This window comes from Sphaeramia orbicularis, chromosome 17 (assembly GCF_902148855.1).
Source record: "Sphaeramia orbicularis chromosome 17, fSphaOr1.1, whole genome shotgun sequence".
Lineage (NCBI taxonomy): Eukaryota > Metazoa > Chordata > Actinopteri > Kurtiformes > Apogonidae > Sphaeramia > Sphaeramia orbicularis.
The window spans coordinates 10,797,374-10,816,555 of record NC_043973.1 but is presented as its reverse complement, the minus strand read 5'-3'; the positions used below and the strand labels follow the sequence as shown (position 1 = coordinate 10,816,555).

The 19,182-nt window shown below is 36.2% G+C and overlaps 1 protein-coding gene across 2 annotated transcripts in view; it reads left to right on the top strand.

Moving 5' to 3' along the window:
- LOC115437830 (collagen alpha-1(XI) chain-like) overlaps positions 1–19,182 on the top strand; it is a 144,415-nt gene that overhangs the window by 85,977 nt on the left and 39,256 nt on the right. For both annotated transcript variants that reach the window (XM_030161181.1, XM_030161180.1), the window contains 5 exons: positions 4,897–4,950; positions 9,494–9,601; positions 9,710–9,817; positions 11,727–11,780; positions 13,288–13,341. In XM_030161181.1, coding sequence (XP_030017041.1) covers positions 4,897–4,950; positions 9,494–9,601; positions 9,710–9,817; positions 11,727–11,780; positions 13,288–13,341 — 378 coding nt within the window. The remainder of the gene's footprint in view (positions 1–4,896; positions 4,951–9,493; positions 9,602–9,709; positions 9,818–11,726; positions 11,781–13,287; positions 13,342–19,182) is intronic.

Below are 19,182 nucleotides of genomic sequence, written 5' to 3'. Positions count from 1 at the left end.
CACTGGCCAGACTTATTACCGCTGTTATGTTTGTCCCAAATGTACACAACAATGGCTTTCTCTTCATAAGTGGAGAACTCACAACCTCACACACACTACAGGAACAAACAGCTTCCACTTTTTGTTAAAGTAATCCCACTCCGTTACGCACAGATGTGCTGTCACGTTGTTGTGCAGACCTGTTGAGTGAGACATAAATTAATCTTACTCTTTTTGCTGAGATACTACACCTACATTTACACCAATATGCCATTATTATTCCAAATACAGCATTGACCATTTGGATGCTTTTTCTGAATGGAGCATTTTCCAATTAAGATGTGGAATACGTTTTACCACAGATTGTGGTTTACAGTCAACTGGCTGCAATTATCCAAAATAGATGGGTTTTAAATATGTGTGCATATCAAAAAGAAGGTGGTTGAAAGGAATAAATGAATAAAAGGTGGCTGTGTTTGCATGGTTGAATGCCAGCTATCAGTGGAAAAAACTTTGGAACAATTTTGTTTTTTAATCATTCTGCAAGTAAACAGGAATTATAGTGGGATGTTCATTTTTATTTGCCATATAAATGGCTTGGTAGGTGGTTGATGAGGCTTATAAAACATTTTAAATACAACAAAAGTTTTCAGTAATCCCCCCCATATCACACCATGTGCATGTGCAACCACAATGTAAATATGTAAATAACATTTAATTTTAATTCTTATTCTATATTTATATAAATACCAAATTTCTTATTTTTCTCTTTATATTTTCTGCTTCACTCGTTTGTAGTTTTTCTACCTGTCTTATTTCTCTGCACATGCTTGTTGTATGTAGATGCTCTTATCTTATCTTATCTTATCTTATCTTATCTTATCTTAAAGTAGGCGTGGTCAGGAGGATCTTCATCTCTACTAGTGTTGCCAATCACACTGAATGGAAAATAGCTGAATAAATAGCCACTAGATGTTGTTACTGTAGGTCAGGGGTCACCAACCCTGGTCCTGGAGAGCCGCTATCCTGCATATTTTAGATGTATCCCTCGTCCAACACACCTGATTCAAATTATAAGCCTATCATCAAGCTCTGCAGAAGCCTGATAACGACCTTCAGGTGTGCTGGAAGAGGGAAACATCTACAACATGCAGGATAGTGGCTCTCAAGGACCAGGGTTGGTGACCCCTGCAGTAGATCATCTGCTAATTTGCATGTTTGCATGTACTCATGGTGCTGGTTATAAATACACTCTACATAATTTAGATTTTCCGATAAATTCGAATTTTGAAGTTTTGATATTAATTGAGGACGAAGGCAAAGTAGTTCCCGATAAACAACAGGGGTTAGTGATTTATTTAGTGTTTAGATCCATTCATTCACAGCTTATTCATGCATCTGCTCAGCTGCTGATTAGCTGACCTCTTCACAAACCCTTCACCCTTACACACTGACTGATTAATACACTGTTCGATAGAGATGAGCTGGAGCTCTAAAAGGTACTAGATTTGTTACTAAGCGAAAAGAAAAACTCACTAAAGCAGGGTTGTCAAACATGCAGCCTGTGGGCCAAAACTGGTCCAGCCAAGGGTCTAATCCGGCCAATGGGATGATGTGCAAAGTACTAAAATTACACTGAAGATATTAACAGTCATGGGTGTTGAACTCATTTTAATGCGGGAGCCACATACAGACCAATATGACCTAAGTAAAATAACAGCATAATAACCTATAAATAATGACAGCTCCAAATTTTCTTCTTGGTAATATTATGAGAGTATTTACATTTACAAACTATCATTTAACAATAAAATGTGAATAACCTGAACAAATGTGAACAACCTAAAGAAAATTAAGTGCAATTTAAACAATATTCTGCCTTTTACTGAATGTTTGGTGCCTTTGTAGATCTGATCCATTGTACTCATGTTGATGTATAAATGATAAATTGAGGTATAATATTGTTAAAATTGCACTAATTTTTCTTAAGAAATCTCAGTTTTTTCAGGTTATTCACACCTTTAGTATGTAAATATTTTCATAATTTAATATTGTTTTGCACTAAAACAAAGAGAAAACTTTGGAGTTGTCATTATTAGGAGCTTGGGGCCTTATTCATAGGCTATGATGCTATTATTTAAATGGTCTGGTCCATTTGAGATCATCTTGGACTGAATGTGACCCATGAAAGAAAATGAGTTTGACACCCCTGCACTACAGTGTTTTTCTATCAATCAATTCTATCCATCTTGTGTGGTCTTTACCTCAGCTGACTGTAAGTAGGAGGCTGCATCTCCCACTGCAGCAGAAACCACAACTGAGGCATGTTATTGTAAATTTGCTGTATATATGTCTGAATAATGCTCCTAAAATGTAAATATTATCAACAAATCATACATGATCAGAAAATGCTCCATACAGAAAAAGGCTTACTTTGAGAATATCCAAAAATATAGAATAGAATAGAATAGAATAGAATAGAATAGAATAGAATAGAATAGAATAGAATAGAATTTTATTGTTACTGTCACTGGAACAATCAACATCCATTTAACAGCCCCAGACATTCAAAATGAAGACTTTTTTTTTTTTTTTGCGAAAATCAATTTGTTTTTGATCATGTAATAGTTTGCTATATTATGTTGCAAATAAACATTGATTTTAGACAACATTTAGGGTATATAATGTGTGTTATTATGGGTGGAGGCAGAAAAGCAGTTGTGCAGTTGAGATTACTGCACAAAGTGAGAATTTTATTTTCCTTGGTCAGAATATGTACAGTCAGTCCAGCTTGTCTTTTCAATGCTGCAAATTAACACTGAACAAACAATAACTGAAACTATGAGCATGCGGTCACATGATCGGGTCAGTCAAGATATGCCCTCTCAGATATTATTTCCTGCATTTTATTTGAACTTGATTTTTGTTAGGAAAAGTATGTGGCAGTTTACTTATAATGAAATATATATTGAATCATCAAAAATATTTTCATTAGTAATTTTTTTTTCAATTTGTATCAATTACTAGAAATTTTAGGTGACCCCATCTGAATTCCAGGTGACCCCAAGGTTCAAAAATACTGCTCTGTACTATAGACTATACTATGAGAGATGCGTATAACAAATAAGGGTATATACATCAATAATAGGGTACTATAGTATACTATACATTTTTGGAATAGTGGTGGCATTTTAGTTAACACATAAATGTAGAGAATATCAGGACTCAGTGCAGACACAAACAGTCACATCATCTTGAGAAAAGGCTCAGTAGCAATATACGAGCCAATAAATAACTTTTTGTGTGTCCAGAAAGAAGGCTCCTTCCAGCCTTTTAATGCACCGTGGTAAAAATGTGCGAGTTGGGGAGGTGGAGAGCCTGTTTGGCAGCTTCTGCTCCCTCTGGCTCTGTTAGAGCCTGTAAATTAGTTATTATAATGAAAGTCTTTACAGCCTCTGGTGAACTGTGTTTTCCATATGCAATCCCAGCCTCCTGGTGCTATTCATTCAGTGCAGGCACTTCCATTCGAGGGCCGGGATCTTGAAGAAATGACGGGTGTAGAGATAGATAGATAGACCTGTACCTGAACCTGTGGCTCACCGCAGGCTTCAGAACACCCTAATCCCTTACGTTTTTCATCTCCTTTCAAGCTCCTTTAATGATTCCTTCTACATTAATAATGTCGACCATATACTATCGGCTGTTTGGTAATTTATTTGCTACTCATTCTGTAGCACATAAGAGATCTGAAATTTAACATTTTAGTCTTTAGTAATTCTAGGTACATTCAATATGTTATTATTGATTTAATTTCTGAGCTTGGTAATTGGGTGAAGGTATCATTTTTTAATGAACTAAATTAACAGCCTCTTTACCAAAACACAGTGTCAGCTCCCAGTGTAAACTACAGATGTTATTTCTAAACAGTAGATCAATGAAATGTATGTGGTTAAACATTTTAAATATGACGTTACATTGCTGTTAATATCACACCTGAATTAAAAATTGCAGAGCTTTGCTGAATTCTCAATTCTGATCAGTTTGATAATGTGTTATTTCTTAAAAGATGATCAAATCCCCTGGGGGTTGGAGGCTAAAAAATGATGGGAAACCAAAAGCAACATGGGATGCATGTGACAAAGTGGAGAGAAACGTTAATTCAATAACAGCCCTGTCTTTTTTTCTTCTAGTGTATTTTGAAGACTTTAGAGAGTTAAGGTTTATACTCTTTAGTGTAAAGACAGACTGAAGGTCCTCAAAAGGAACATGATAAGAGAGTGAAAGTGAGACAACTGGCTCAGTTCCTCCAAAAAAAACCCCAAAAACCTACTCCCACTGTAAATGTAACAAATGGTTTCGTAACAATGAGACGACCTCAGTGATGTCAAATTATTGATTTCTTTATAAAGAGGCTTTAATAAAGAGGATAATAAACAGTGAACCAGTCATTGTTGTAGAGTAAACCCAGATAAGGTGATGCAGGTCTTGATCATCTTGTCGAGGTGTTTATAATGACTTTCTTACTGTATTATCCCATTACATTAGTTTAATTGTTTGTTTTTTTATTTTGTTTTTCTGTACCTTTAGATCTTGCTAATTCACTGCCATCATCAATCTGGCAGCTATATTAGACATTTTTTAAGTCAATACAACAGACTGATTCATTTTGATCATTTGTCATTGCTGTAAGTACATAGATTTTGCTAATGTGGATCCCATTTTGCCCAAATAAGTTGTTTATTGATTTGTCTTTAGATCCATGCTGTTTGCTCACACCTGTAGACTCCACACATCTGTCTACTTTGCATGCAAAGACACGTACACACAAACACACACACAGTAACATTTAAAGGCTCATTTGACAGCTGTGATTACCGCAGTGACGACGTCTAACCCTCTCCCGTCCTTTGCTTTCAGGGTCCAGCTGGCTTAAAGGGAGGAGAAGGGCCTCAGGGCCCCCCTGGTCCTATCGTAAGTAGCCCGTTACTATGGTTACCTCATCTTTCCTGCCACAGAGATTGGAGTGAAAAGTGACTTCTGCCTTTTGAGAACGGAGTTGCACATGCTGTGCACAGCACCATTCACCGCTTGTTCAGCAGCACATGCAATGAAAACTGCAGAGGAGAGGGGGATGATTGAAAGTAATACATCTGAAGTCAGAGGGATTTAACACAATCAAACGAGATACACTGTCATGCAAAATATCAGTGGAAGAATTTTATAAAAATGTGTATGCACTGATAACATCTGTGATCACATCACAGCAGATGTTTTTAAGCAAAATGAAACTGTAACATTGATAATTATTGTATAAGCTGCTGTTTCTGTATTATCCTGGCAGGATTTCATTATACTCTGATTACAATCTTTACCAAATTGAAAAGTAACCTTATTTGTATCCCATGTTTTACTCACTGTGCTGCAAGGGTTTATAATATTTTTGGAACAGCAAAGAGCTATTATTAGGCTGGAAACTTACATTGTGCCTCCACATCATCTCTTTGAAGCATGGCTTACTCATTACTGAGCCCCTAATTGAATAACAACAAGTTTTATAACAGTTCCTTGATTGGTCTGAAATGTGTCCAGTCACATTTAGCAGTTACTATAGCAACTGTAATGGCACAGATGGGAGAAGTTGACCGCTTTTCTATGGCTGTGACTTTTCAAGAAACTTTTCACTCACTTGATAACTGCATGGAAGTGTTACTTATGTAATACTTCCCTGTGCATATGCTCTGTAACGTACATCATCGATTGACCCCAAATGAAGGAAGTCCTTTAAGATATTAGAGCTGAACAGCAGCAGACCCTGCCTACCTGCTCTGTCATAGTTTGGGACCCTGAAAAGAAGTGGGAGCAGTAGAGTAATCCATAAATAAGTGTGGCACTTTCCCCTGTCTTTGTCTCTGAGCCCTTCAGTTAGTGCTATATACACTTGAAAAGCCTCGGGAGCTCCAGTGGTGAATCTGTACAGAAGGCTGACTGACAGGCAGCTTTGAACTGTCTGACATTTTGTTCAAGCGTTAAACGCAGGCTCCCTATAATTGCCCCTGCTCACCAGCGACAGAGCAACACCAGATTAGATGACAGCGGATATGCAGAGCACGGATGAAAGATGATGAAAGCAAGAAGAGAGGGGCGTCGTGTGAATGAGTGAAACCATTTCCACTGCAGAATGAGATAGTTTTCTTAAATTGGCTTGAAAGCGAGTCATTGGCTGAAAACATGGGATAAACTGTTTTGGTGGTGTTTGGAAAAACTCCCTTAAAAAGAGGCCGGTGTGCAGTGCCCACGCACACAAGAGATCTGATATTTTCCTCCATCGATTTCCTGCCAGAGATTGAGCTGCTGTTGTGCTCTGGCAACGTCTGTGAGTGGTATGTCTGTCTATGTGTCTATGTGTGTGTACGTGTGTGTATGCTGCTATTTCACAGTCTTTTTAGAGGTTTATGTGTGTGTTTGAAAGAGACAAACCAAGAACGAAGAGCACAGAAAGAGAACAAAAAGCATAAATGTGACAACTAAGTGTGGATGTGTGTCTGAATGTTTTTGTCCTGAATTTTTTTTTTTATTTTAACCCATAAAGACCCAGTGCTATTTAAGTGGCAGCTCCCATGTGAATTGGTTTCTCTATATTTAGCCTTTCTTAAGTAATTTATCAAAAATTATTACAATACTATCTTCAATGTTATGCATTTTTAAGTGAAAATCTAGTATTTTCCTGTATTTCATTTACTGATCATGTAGATGTTCATAAAAGTTCAGATAAAAGTTGATTGTTATAATATCAGAAACAAGAGAAAACTAAAGAAGAAGTAATGTTTTCAACAAAATATATCATTAACTGCTAAATCAAGTGTCTCCACTCACTGTCATTTATCAAACTCCATGGGTTTTACTGATGGGTCAGTGTTATCACCATATAGTATAATATTATCTTCTGCATTATGCATTTTTTAAGGTGAAAATCTGATATTTTCTTATCTTTAATTTACTGATCATGTAGATGTTCATAAAAGCTCAGATTAAAGTTCAGGGGTATTATGTCAGAAATAGAGAAAACTGAAGAAAAAGTGACTTTATCAGCAAATATTTTGTTAACTGAACAAAAAACCAGTGTCTCCATCCACTGTCCACAAACTTAACTCATAAAGACCCACTGCTAATTTTGTAGCAGTTCCCAAATTATTTTTTTCTCTCTATTTAACCTTTCTTAAGTGATTTATCATCATTTATTATAACATTATCCTCTTTATCGTATCTGTACTATTTACAATTTTTACTGGGAAATATTGTATTTGTATTGTATTTACCTATATTCAATTTCCTATATTTAATTTAGGTCCTCATGAAAACTCAGTAAACTCAAAGTTTATTATATCAAAACAGAGAAAACTGACAAAACTTGACCTTTTTTTTAGTAAATATATCATTAACCGAGCATAATCCAAGTGTCTCCTCCCACTGTCATTGATCCAACTCCATGGGTTTTCCTGTTGAATTAATGTTGTAGATGACGCTGTTTCCACGTTCGCTACGGAGCCCCTGAACATCCAAATGGGCCATATCCGATGAGCATGAAAAGATGACAAACTGTATTTTACACCAAATATTGACATGTATTGATAGGATTAGTGGATCAATAGATATTAAACATTATAAATCAGTAGATGCGACAGCGGATGTTTGGGTCTTTATGGGTTAAACCAAGAATCATTCATGTGGAAGAGGGAAAAAAACATGGTGAAAATGAGAGAGAAGGAAACAGAAAGATTTTGATGTTGGGTGAAACAAAGGAGCTAGTGTGTGTGTACGACTGCATTATGTGTGAGTGTGTGTCCTGGTGGGCATGTTGGCAGGATGGGGATGACAGTTTGGAGCTGTGTGTCACAGCCAGTGTCTGTCAGGCATATGAATGCCAGGTGGCAGCTCACATCAGCAGCTGAATCTGTGTGTGTGTGTGTGTGTGTGTGTGTGTGTGGTGTGTGTATGTGTGTGTGTGTGTGTTTGTGTGCGTCTTTGGTTGGCCTACACATGTTTTATTTAAGCAGACTGTGTTTGTGCCGAGACCTTCCCTGGGTTTGTGGTTTGTTGTAATGACCAGCAGATCAAAGATGTAGTCGCAGCATATTGAAGAGCATCGGAATAAGACACGCTGATGTTTGGAGGAATGGCAGGACCTTCTGTAAGGCCTTGACAGAGCAAGGTCACTGAAAGCAGCTGAACTCCATTACCAGATAAGAGTTTGTTCATCAGTGGAGGTGGTCTCATCCTAGAGGAGCTATGAGGCTAACACCAGGGTCAAAACATCTTTATTACTGTGGCCAGTTTATTCTACTGTAAACTGTATTGATTTTATTGTGATTTGATGTTGTTACTCCTTAGACCAAGAGTTACTGTGGGTTTTATTTAGAATAGAATAGAATAGAATAGAATAGAATAGAATAGAATAGAATAGAATAGAATAGAATAGAATAGAATAGAACAGCCTTTATTGCCATTGTGTGTACAATGAAATTAGGAATTTAGTCTTTCAGTTTGGTTTCCTAATTCAGTTTACTTCTCCAAGTGCATAACTTTATTTTTCTGCAAGTGACTTGTTTTAATTGAGTTTTTATTTGGTTTTAGTGTCAGTTTTCATCTTTCAGGTATTTTTAGAAAAGCCTTGGTTACTAGAAGCTGAAAAAGGTCTGTTGCAATAAGTATGTATTTGTGAAGTTCAGGTCACAAATATAGTTTAATTTTTAATAAAATACATTACAAAATATTTGTATCCAAAGGTATTTTATTCTTTAAAGATATTTTATGTTTTTAAAGGTTAGATATGTACAATTTCTACATGTTTGTGTACTTACATGGAGTCGGTACGTAACTCTGTTTTGTGTTCTTTTTTGATGTTAGCTAACTCCATTAAAAACACAATCTTTAACTAAGAATTAACTTATAACCTAGAATAAGAACAGTCAGCAGCACAAGTAACAAAAAGGAAGAAAACACAGGTCATAATTTGCAGTCTCTTTGTCTTTTCATAATATTGTTGAATGAGTAGAAGAGTGGACTACTGGCCTTGATAAAGAACTGAGTGTCCTTCTTCTAGTCTTTGTCTATCGCAAGTTTACTTTAACTGCTGTAAAATTTAGTGACTGGTGTCCTTGTGTAACAAGAAAATTTGTAAGCGTGTGCACATAAAATTTCCATAAAAATCTAAATCTGATATTTTTATGTGACTATTGTTCTGTTAAAATAGGTAAGAAAATGAATGAATCTTCACTTTTCAGGTCTGTTTAGTATGCTTCACAATACACTAGTCTTATTACTGCTGCAGCACAGTGTGGAGACACTGTTCCTTCAGAGTTAATTAGTGCTGTCTTTCAAATGAAGTCATAGTAAAACCTGACAAAACCTAGAAGTGTTCACTTGCTCAATACCTTTTCTGCTGAAAATTACCTTTTTCTGGTTGTTTACCATACATTAGAGCAATGATTCATGGGCATTTGTTCTCATACAACAGGGTTCTCCAGGAGAGAGAGGTGCTGCTGGTCCTGGAGGTCCCATTGGTCTGACAGGACGCAATGGCCCCCAAGGTCCCCCCGGCCCTGCTGGAGAAAAAGGCGGTCCTGTAAGTATTTGTGTCTCATTCATTGGAACCCTAACTCATGTACGGCAGAGTTTGTAGATCAGGATGCGTTACGTATCTCCTAAAAACTGTGGTTTATGTTGAATTTAGGGAGAGAAAGGGCCTATGGGTCCCGCCGGCCGTGATGGCATTCAGGGTCCTGTCGGTCTTCCTGGTTCAGCTGGTCCTCAGGGCCCCCCTGGAGAGGATGGTGATAAGGTAAAGTAAATACAGGATACAGGGTTTGGGCAGGTCTTAAAAGAGTCTTTAAAGAGGACATTGTATTAAATTAACTTAAAAATTTGGGTGAAAAATGTCTTTAAATTTAATTGTCTGATATTATTTTCTTGGATATTGGATACCTCACCTGGGAACTAGACAAGATCTGTGTCCCATGTTCTTTTTGTTCTGTTTGACCTGATCAAGCCTCCTGCAGACCCATCACAACCATTTATCTGATAAAGAGCAGCTTTAATATAGTGAATGACATAGATGCACTGCTAGGACCCTTTTGTAAACAACCTACATTTAGTAAATCATGTCCACGTTAAACAAACTTGCCAATATATTTTCAGTATATTATGTATTTCCTAATAGAAGAAGAAATAACTGAACTTCAGTTTCAGTGTGTATGATTTCCAGAGATCTATCTGCAGAAATCGAATTTAATTTATAGTTAGCTTTTATTACAGGAATACTCTGCTTTGTTGTGTTTTATCATGGGTGGCATCCAGTGTTAAGGTACCTTATATCAACTATGTTTGAGTGTGGACCAGAGTTAAAAGCCACAAACTGACTCGTGCTTTTTGTTTTTGCATGTTTAGACTCTATTGTAAGGAAGCATGAATCAAGGTGTATTTATTCAGGTGTAATCTGCAGCCTCACTGATAGATGGTGCTAAATATCACATGAACATGTACAGATTTGTTTGCACTACTTCTGACAGGATTCAGTGAATGTTGAATTTACCTGTGGGCCTTGCTGATCAAAAAGATGAAAGTTGGCTGTTCAATGCAGTGAAAATCCAGTTGCTACTGTTGTTACTCCTTTGGTTGCTGTAATTAAAGAACAAATCTGTAAAGCAACCAAAGTCAAACCGAGCCCCAGGTGAGGCACATATCTGACATTGCTAGTTTTTATTTGGAAGCCCTGAGTCCTGGCTGCTCAGTGTACATCATACATTTCATTCATCTGATTGGTTTAACGTCTGTCCAACTGGTTCCACAGGCTGTTTAATCTGCTCCTGATGAGGGGTTCTATGGGATGTCAGGCTAAAAAATACTGGGATTTAATCCTCACTTAAGAGAATCAGAACTGGAAATGGTGAATGAAAACATATTCAGAGTCTTATCTGAATCTGTAATCCTTATCCACTTCTGATCTGAGTTGATGGTCACTGCACTGTCATTTTCTTGTTTTTCTTCAACATAGAAAAATGCAAATGAGCAGCATTTGTGTGCATCTCTCCATATTCTTTGCTTATGTAATATTTTTGCTTGTGTCTACTTTCAACAGCCACACTGTTGTAATGAACGCATTAACATAAACATGTTTTAATGTATAACACGTATGTATAAATAGAAAATACCATGCACAAGCACTTTTTCATTGACTCTCTTTTGCCTTGAGCCTGTTGTGAAAATATCAAGTAGATGATTGCTTTGTGTAAACAGTAAATGCACACACTGGAGGCATTAAAGCATCTCAAAACACACATAGAAAAACAAATACGTGCACTAAAATAGCCAGTGGCCCTGCATCCAGTGTATGGCCTGTTTACCCTCTGGCCAATAAATCCCATAACCACTGTTAATACACTGAGCCACAGAGCTGCATCTTTGAAATCTGTAATACCCATCATGCCTCTCAAACCCCAGTCACGTCTTCTATCACAGCGTTTTGTCAATCATAGTGCCAGTGGGGCTAGACGGGAGCCAATCAATTAATTGCAAATACTCACCCAAGGTCTTTGTGGGCCAATCAAATTAGAATCTCTCGAGAAATATTTACTGCCCAATCTTGGTAGAGGTGACACTTTAAGATATTGGACTTTGACTAAACAAGGAGGGAAAAGCCTTTTAAGATGGAGTTAGAGATGTGTGAGCTGTGCTTTTGTGTTTCACCACAGGGAGAAGTCGGTGGACCTGGACAGAAGGGAAGCAAAGGAGACAAGGGTGAACTGGTGGGTCTTTGTTTTTCTTTCCCTCTTTGTTTTTTTTCTTACTTTGAACCCCTTTATACTTTTGTATATATCCAACTACGTTATAAGAAGCAGAAAACTTACCTTAGCAAAGCCAGTCAGTTCTCATATTAACCCATAAAAACCCAAACAGCCACTGGTGACCAAAAGCATCTACTGATTTAAAATGTTTAATACCTATTGATCCACTAATCCTATCAATACATGTCAATAATTGGTGTAAAATACAGTTTGTCATCTTTTCATGCTCATCAGATATGACCCATTTGGATGTTCAGAGGCTCCGTAGTGAACGTGGAAACACTGTCATCTTCTACAACATTGATTCACCAGTAAAACCCATGGAGTTGAATCAATGGCAGTGGATGGAGACACTGGGTTTATATTCAGTTCATGATATATTAGCTCAGAAAGTAACCTTTTCTTCATTTTTCTCTGTTTCTGATATAATAACCCTGAATCAGTCTGAACTTTTATGAACATCTACATGATCAGTAAATTAAATGTAGGAAAATATATGATTTACATTGGAAAAAAATGCAAAATACAGATGGTAATATTATAAGAAATGGTGATAAATTACCTAAGAAAGGTTAAATAGAGAGACAAATTAATTTGGCAACTGACACAAAAGTAGCACAGGGTCTTTATGTGTTAACTAAATAAAACACATATCATTTAACCCATAAAGACCCAGGGCTACTTTTGTTGCAATTAAAAAAGTTCATTTTTCTCTCTATTTAACCTTTCTTAAGTGTTTTATCACCTTATAATATTATTCTCTATAACATTTACCGATTATGTAGATTTTCAGAAAAGCTCAGATTAAAGTTCAGGGATATTATGTCACAAATAGAGAAAACTGAAGAAAAAGTGACTTTATCAGCAAATATATCATTAACTGAACATAAAAACAAGTGTCTCCATCCACTGTCATTGATCCAACTCCATGGGTTTTACTGGTGAATCAATGTTGTAGAAGATGGCAGTGTTTCCATGTTCACTACAGAACCTCTGAACATCCAAATGGGTAATATCTAATGACCATGAAAAGATGACAAACTGTATTTTACATCAATTATTCACATGGATTGGTAAGTTTAGTGGATCAGAAGTTATTAAATGTTTTGGATTGGTAGATGGTTTTGGTTGCCAGTTGCTGTTTGGGTCTTTATGGGTTAAAGTAATCTGAATAGTCTGCAGCAGATAAAACATTAACCACAGGGCTGCATGTTTTCTAAATGGTTTCTTAGATTCCAGTGGGTTCTGTCCTCATCTTAAATGTTAATAATTCTCAATTGATTTTGGTTGTAGTCATTGCAGGCATTACTTGGGCAACATAAAAAATACATTAAATATTAAATGAAATATAATTGCTTTGCCTAGAGATATGTCATAGTGTTATTTGCATTGTGTATGTGTCTTTCTGATTTACTAGTGTGAGTGTAAACAGTAGATCTACAGTATCTTGTGTCTCTTCATGGTTTAGGGTCCACCAGGCCCGGGTGGTCTTCAGGGTGTAGTTGGAGCTCCTGGTCCAGCGGTAAGTAACACAGCTTATTCATATCTAAAAGCATATTTTGATATTGAAATATTACAGTCATATAGTCTGTATCCTCACTCAGGATCAAATGGTAAAGCTCCAAATTTAACTTAAATTTACAATAATGCAAATGCCTTCAGATTGTCAGAAATATTTTATTCTTATTCTGTCAAAACAAGGGACAAACTGTCCACATTTGAAAGCTTTTTTTTTCTCATTGTGAGAGAATTGCATTGTAAAAGAAATACCATTTTAGACTGAATGTGGTTCCTAAAAAGTATCACAGTTTCATCTTTTTCATCTAATCTCTTTGTCTATACTCTGCTATTGTAAAACAGTTTACAAGAAGATGAATCAGAAGTCAAAGCTCTAGGTTTGTTCTGTGACAAACATCATTAGCTCTACCATGTTGGAATGAAAGTCACTGTCAAAAAACACCTTCTCTTTGCTTCTTTTAAAAGTTGAAGGTTCAGGTTAGTTTATTTTGCTTTCCCTATATCTGCATTTTACTCATCCACCCAGCATTAGCCCTTTATCAGGCATGTAAGCACAGATACTGATGGATAAAATAAGAATGTGGCAGTTATGTTGTTGGGTTATGGGTATTTCATGCTACTTGGGTGCTCTATGAAACTAGGTTCATTTTGGTACCTGGCACTTTGCCAGCTTTTTAGACCCAATAATAAAAGACAAATTTAGAGATTTTTCCCCGCAGGACGTACCTAATGATGACCTCAGATAAATGCAAAAAAAATTATGCTCTTGCTCTGAGCCATTCCCAAAATTAATGAATTTCTAATAAAATATTGGGGCCAAAAATAGGACCAAAATTGGGACATGAAAAGCTACCTAGGTGTCAGTGCAAGACACTGTTAAATTTGATGATCTTAGTGGATTTTCTAATCCTGACATGGGGGTTTTTCATGAATCAGCAGTCTCATTCCAGGTTTCATGCGTAACCCAGCGTGTCCACTTGCATTACACGCAGAACCTGCCCATTTAAACCCATATAAATTGTGAGTGATTTTGCAACAGTGGGCATTTTTGTGAAACACTCTGCCTTGCATAATTAGTTTGATTCCCAAATTGCACTTGTGAGAGAATAAAAAGATGTTTAAATGAATAGTAGCGCGTAATTGTTTTGTCCTTTTTACAGTGTTACATGCAGATTTTTGCATAAAAATAATGTAGAAAATATAAAAATGTGTTTTATCTGAAAAATTGTTTCTCTTTTATCTCAGTAAATATTTAGTTTTAAAATGTACCCAAAATGCTTCCAAACTTGTTTCATAACATTAGTCAACATCTGGTTTGAATTTTTAGCCCCCATGTTCTGTTTTTAGGGACCAGTTTCATAGAGCACCCAGTTAAGTGCAAGCAAACTGTATATTCATGGTTTACATCAATGAATTTGACTGAAATGACCTTCATTTACCATCAGTGACACACAGAATACTGCTCATTCAGCATCCAGAACTATTATATGGGTTTCAATCACAGGGGTTAAATTATGGAACAGTCTAACAGATGAATTATAGGACAAACATAACTCAGTTTGAAGGAATATCTAAAATACATTTTTTAAAAATAAATGTAAGGATGAGGAACAGCAGTTTAACCCTGGATGGTAATGTCGGGGTTTGAAGAAGAAAATGCAGCTGTTTTGTTTTGTGCTGTTCTGTTTTCTGTGATATATAATAACCTGAGCTCTTTTTCAGTAACTTAGTGCTGACCTGTTCTTTTTTATGGACTGCATATATTAGTTATGTAAACTTTGGGGTAGGACAATGTAAGCTTGGCTTCTTACTCCATTTTGGACATAAAGCATTGTTGAGGAGCCACAGTGAGGTAGTTGTACATTGTGCTCTTTTTTCGGTTGGCTTATTGCCTTCGATATTCTGGCATGTTCTGTTTAAATGTGTGGTTTCTATTTATCTTTCATTCACTTTTGTATTGTGTTCCTACTTATGTTCGAAATACAATTCATCATAATCATAATTAGCTACTGGAATAAGCAGATTTGTGTCCTGGCCCAGAGGTGCAACAGCCCAAAAAATTATCCACTATAAGAAAAAAAGAGAACAGCCCAAAAAATTATCCACTGTAAGAAAAAAACAAACATCATCCACCTTTTCAGTTAAGGGGGTGCTGTGTACCCAAAAGGTCCCTTGCTTTAAAATTAAGGCCACCACAAAAAATAAAAGCATAGGCTGAAAATTTTTAAGGCCTTCAGCTAATGTGGCTAATGCTAAGGAAGTAAACCTCCAGAAGTGGAGGTCGGTACGCTAAAAATAAAGTTATTTTAAAAATATTTACATTAATATAGTTTGCAAAGCAGTTAAATGATTAATTAAGGTTCTCTTGTCTGCTTAATGTTAGGACTGGGTTTTAAATGATTAAGGTTGGGGTTAGGCTATGTTTGGGGTTAGTTTTTATTGGTAAGTGGCCTTTGTGTGCACTGTGTGAAGGTTCTTTGCTAAGCTAATGCTAATGTGAAAAGTTGACTGCTTAATGCATCTGAAATCAAATATTGAAATGTTCAATGTAACTTAAATGTGCACCAAAAAATGATAAATAAATATGTTAAAAAAAAAACAAAAACAGCAGGTTAAACTGGGTCAAACTACAAAAACGGAATTGAACAGAGCTGTTATCACACAAGGAGCCTGTTATGCGACAACACATGAACATTAGTCAATGCCGTCAGTTAAAGTCATTGTATTCACAGACTGATGGGGTTGAAAAAGCAAAAATCTGATGGTACTGATGTCCATCCAGTGGATCAGTGCATCCCTAGTTAGAACAAAGTTTGAAACAACCTTTCCAGCTCCCATAATGCAGGTGATGTTACAAAGCACAGGGCTTATCAGCAGAGGTTTTGAACTAGTTGTGTAAGAGCAAGCAATGAATGATAAAGAGTCACATTCCATTCTGCACAACTAGGCCCTATTACCCTCTAGTTTCCCTTGATTTCCCATCAGATGTACTCTGTGTAGGTTTTCATTCCCTTTTTGGCCAACAATGTGCACAAAATAAATGAGTTGTTACAGTGTTTGAATAGATTGGAGACTGGACTCTTGCCACTGAATGGTACAAAGTTGGAGACCTTTGTGACAACAAGGTAGCCTGGTTTAGAACTGATGTTTTATTCCCCAGATAATGTACTGCTCCACTTCGGTCTGAGACACATTATGTAAGCAGTATGGCTTTTTACTGTCCTCTCTGCCATCCAAAATCCTTTGGCTGCTTTTCCCAGTTCATTTAAAAACCCCATGTTTTTATCATTGTCACACAAAGTTCATTTTAATCACATCTTTTACTTGAGGACATGTATTAATATCATTGTAGCTCATTTACATGCACATTAATACTCCAATCATTGTCTGATTTCTGGAGTTGTCAGATTATTAGCGGTCATGTAAACAGTATCTGATAAACTCTACCAAAAAACAGCAGTAATCTAATTATGAGAAATCAGATTAACCCAGTAAACTCTGAACCATTAAATCACTGACAGAAACTTCCAGTTCTTTGAAACCAGAGCCTTTATTGGTCCTTCTGAACAACCCTTTTATTTATTTTTTTTCAAATATCAATTTCATATATGAGTTTCAATTTTGTATCATAATAGACCATACTATAAAAGTTTGAGTCTACCATCACTACGTACATGCGTATTCCAAAAGAAATCCAACAAAGGACTGAAATGTCTACTGAAATGTCTAAACCAGAGTTTATTATCGTATTTCTGAAGTGCATGTAAAAGCATCAAATCTGATAAAAGTTTAATACTAAAATCCCCGTATTATACATTGTTGCACATGAAGTTAGAATAATTTTGTTTTCAGACACATTCCTCTTTAAACATTTCAGTAATCATTTTTGACTTGGTGCAATCATTACATACTGAGTCCCAGTTTCACTTTATATGTCAAGAATAAATCACATTGTCACAATCATTTCATGAGAAGAGGTAAAGTCTTGTATTCCAACTTTATGAACAACAGTGTAGTTCATTTGAAATGGAACATATTTTTGTTTCTGTGTTTAATATGTGGTTAAGACATGATGTGAAATCCAACAAATCACTGAAATGTTTAATCCAAGGTTGTTGTTTTTTTTATCTTATTTCTGAAGTGCATCTAAACGCGTCCAATCTGATTTTTACAATCATCTGACTACTACCAGTTATTGGATTTTTATGGTCATGTAAACGGGCTCAGTGTTGCCCACATTGAGTTTTGTTATGACATTTGTCAACAGCTTGTCCTTGAGAAGACAGTTTTTTAGTCATCAGTTGCATTGCAATTTACCAAAAACTTCAATTACACCTGGTGTCATCTGACATTTTATCGCTTCCAGAGTCACACATAATAAATATAGGACTAAACTTGTGACCTTGCAGTTGTAGAGCAGTCTCACAACTGTTCACTGCCCTGCCAATCATTTCCATGTATTACCTCATCATCTAGAGCAAAGTGAAAAGCCTGCCTTGCATGCTACAGAACATCCTCCACTCATCCATCTCATTAACACAACAGGAGAGGTTCTGTTTCTACAATAGCTGATGGCCCAAGGGCAACTAACAGCTCATTGCTGTAAATTATCAGGCCTTAACAACCATTCTAGCAAAAATTCAGCATCTGCAGGGCTCCGTGGAGGCTAGAATAGACCTGATGAGATGGATTGCCGCAAGCAGGTAGCGCACCAGGCTGAATAACAAATTATTTAACAGTTGTTTGTCCTGGTGAGTCAGCCTGCTCATGTGTATTCATATCTTCATAACCGAGTTCTGACTCGTGCTGTCTGGTATTAACGTTACATGTCATTTTTTTTTCTTTTTTTTATTGCACATCCTAGTGCTGTTATTTATTTTGACTGCATCTGCACCACCTGTGAACCCAGGAAAAATGTTTTAGGGAAAAACTAATGATCCAGCTTCCTTCTCAGCCAAGGCTTAATGAGGTTTATACTGATACAACTGATGCTGTTTCTTCATGATCTTCAAGATTCAGTTGAATTAAACATTTAGAATGAATCAATCTATGATAAGTTTTACGTCTTTTTTACTCCAGATGTGGTGCTTTTGTAGTAAGCAAAAGCAAGTGTAATTAAAGTCCTTTTAGAATTTATTGTTTGTGTATTCTAAGCATGTCTTGTAATTTTCAAGAAATAACAAATAAACTTTTCAGTCAGGATCAGGACTGATGCTCATGTCCATAACATAATTGCCTAAGTCATACATTATACGGATAAAAGTATGTGGGCACGTTGAATTCAGGTGTTTCTTTTCTAACAGGGGTCTGGAATACAAAACAGTAAAATATAGTTTTATATTGTGTAGATGTCATATTGATTATTAATATTGATGTTTATATGTCAAATCAGCATAAACAGGACATCTTACAGCTGTAGACATGATGTGTCCCAATACTTTTGTCTATACAGTTTATAAACATCAATGTTTTCTTAAAGTTTAATGGGAGAGTTTTCTTCCTAAGTGAGAGGTGGAGAAAGGAGATGGTTAGTTGTGGTAGAAAATTATTATTTACAGTCAGAGCATGAAAAATATTTTAGAAATTTAGAAGTAGAACATATAAATCATAGTCATGGATAAAAAAAAATCAATCTTGAGAGAAATTAAGTAAAAACCATCTCTGAGGTATTTTGGAAGCAAAGATAGCAATTTAAATAAATCAAACTAACCAATGGAATGGAATGATTTTTATGCAGTGTTGTATAAAGTACTGAAAAGTCACAATTGAGTAGAAGTACAGGTACCCTACCAAAAAAAATTACTTTGGTAGAAGTTCAAGTCACCAACTGAAATACTACTGAAGT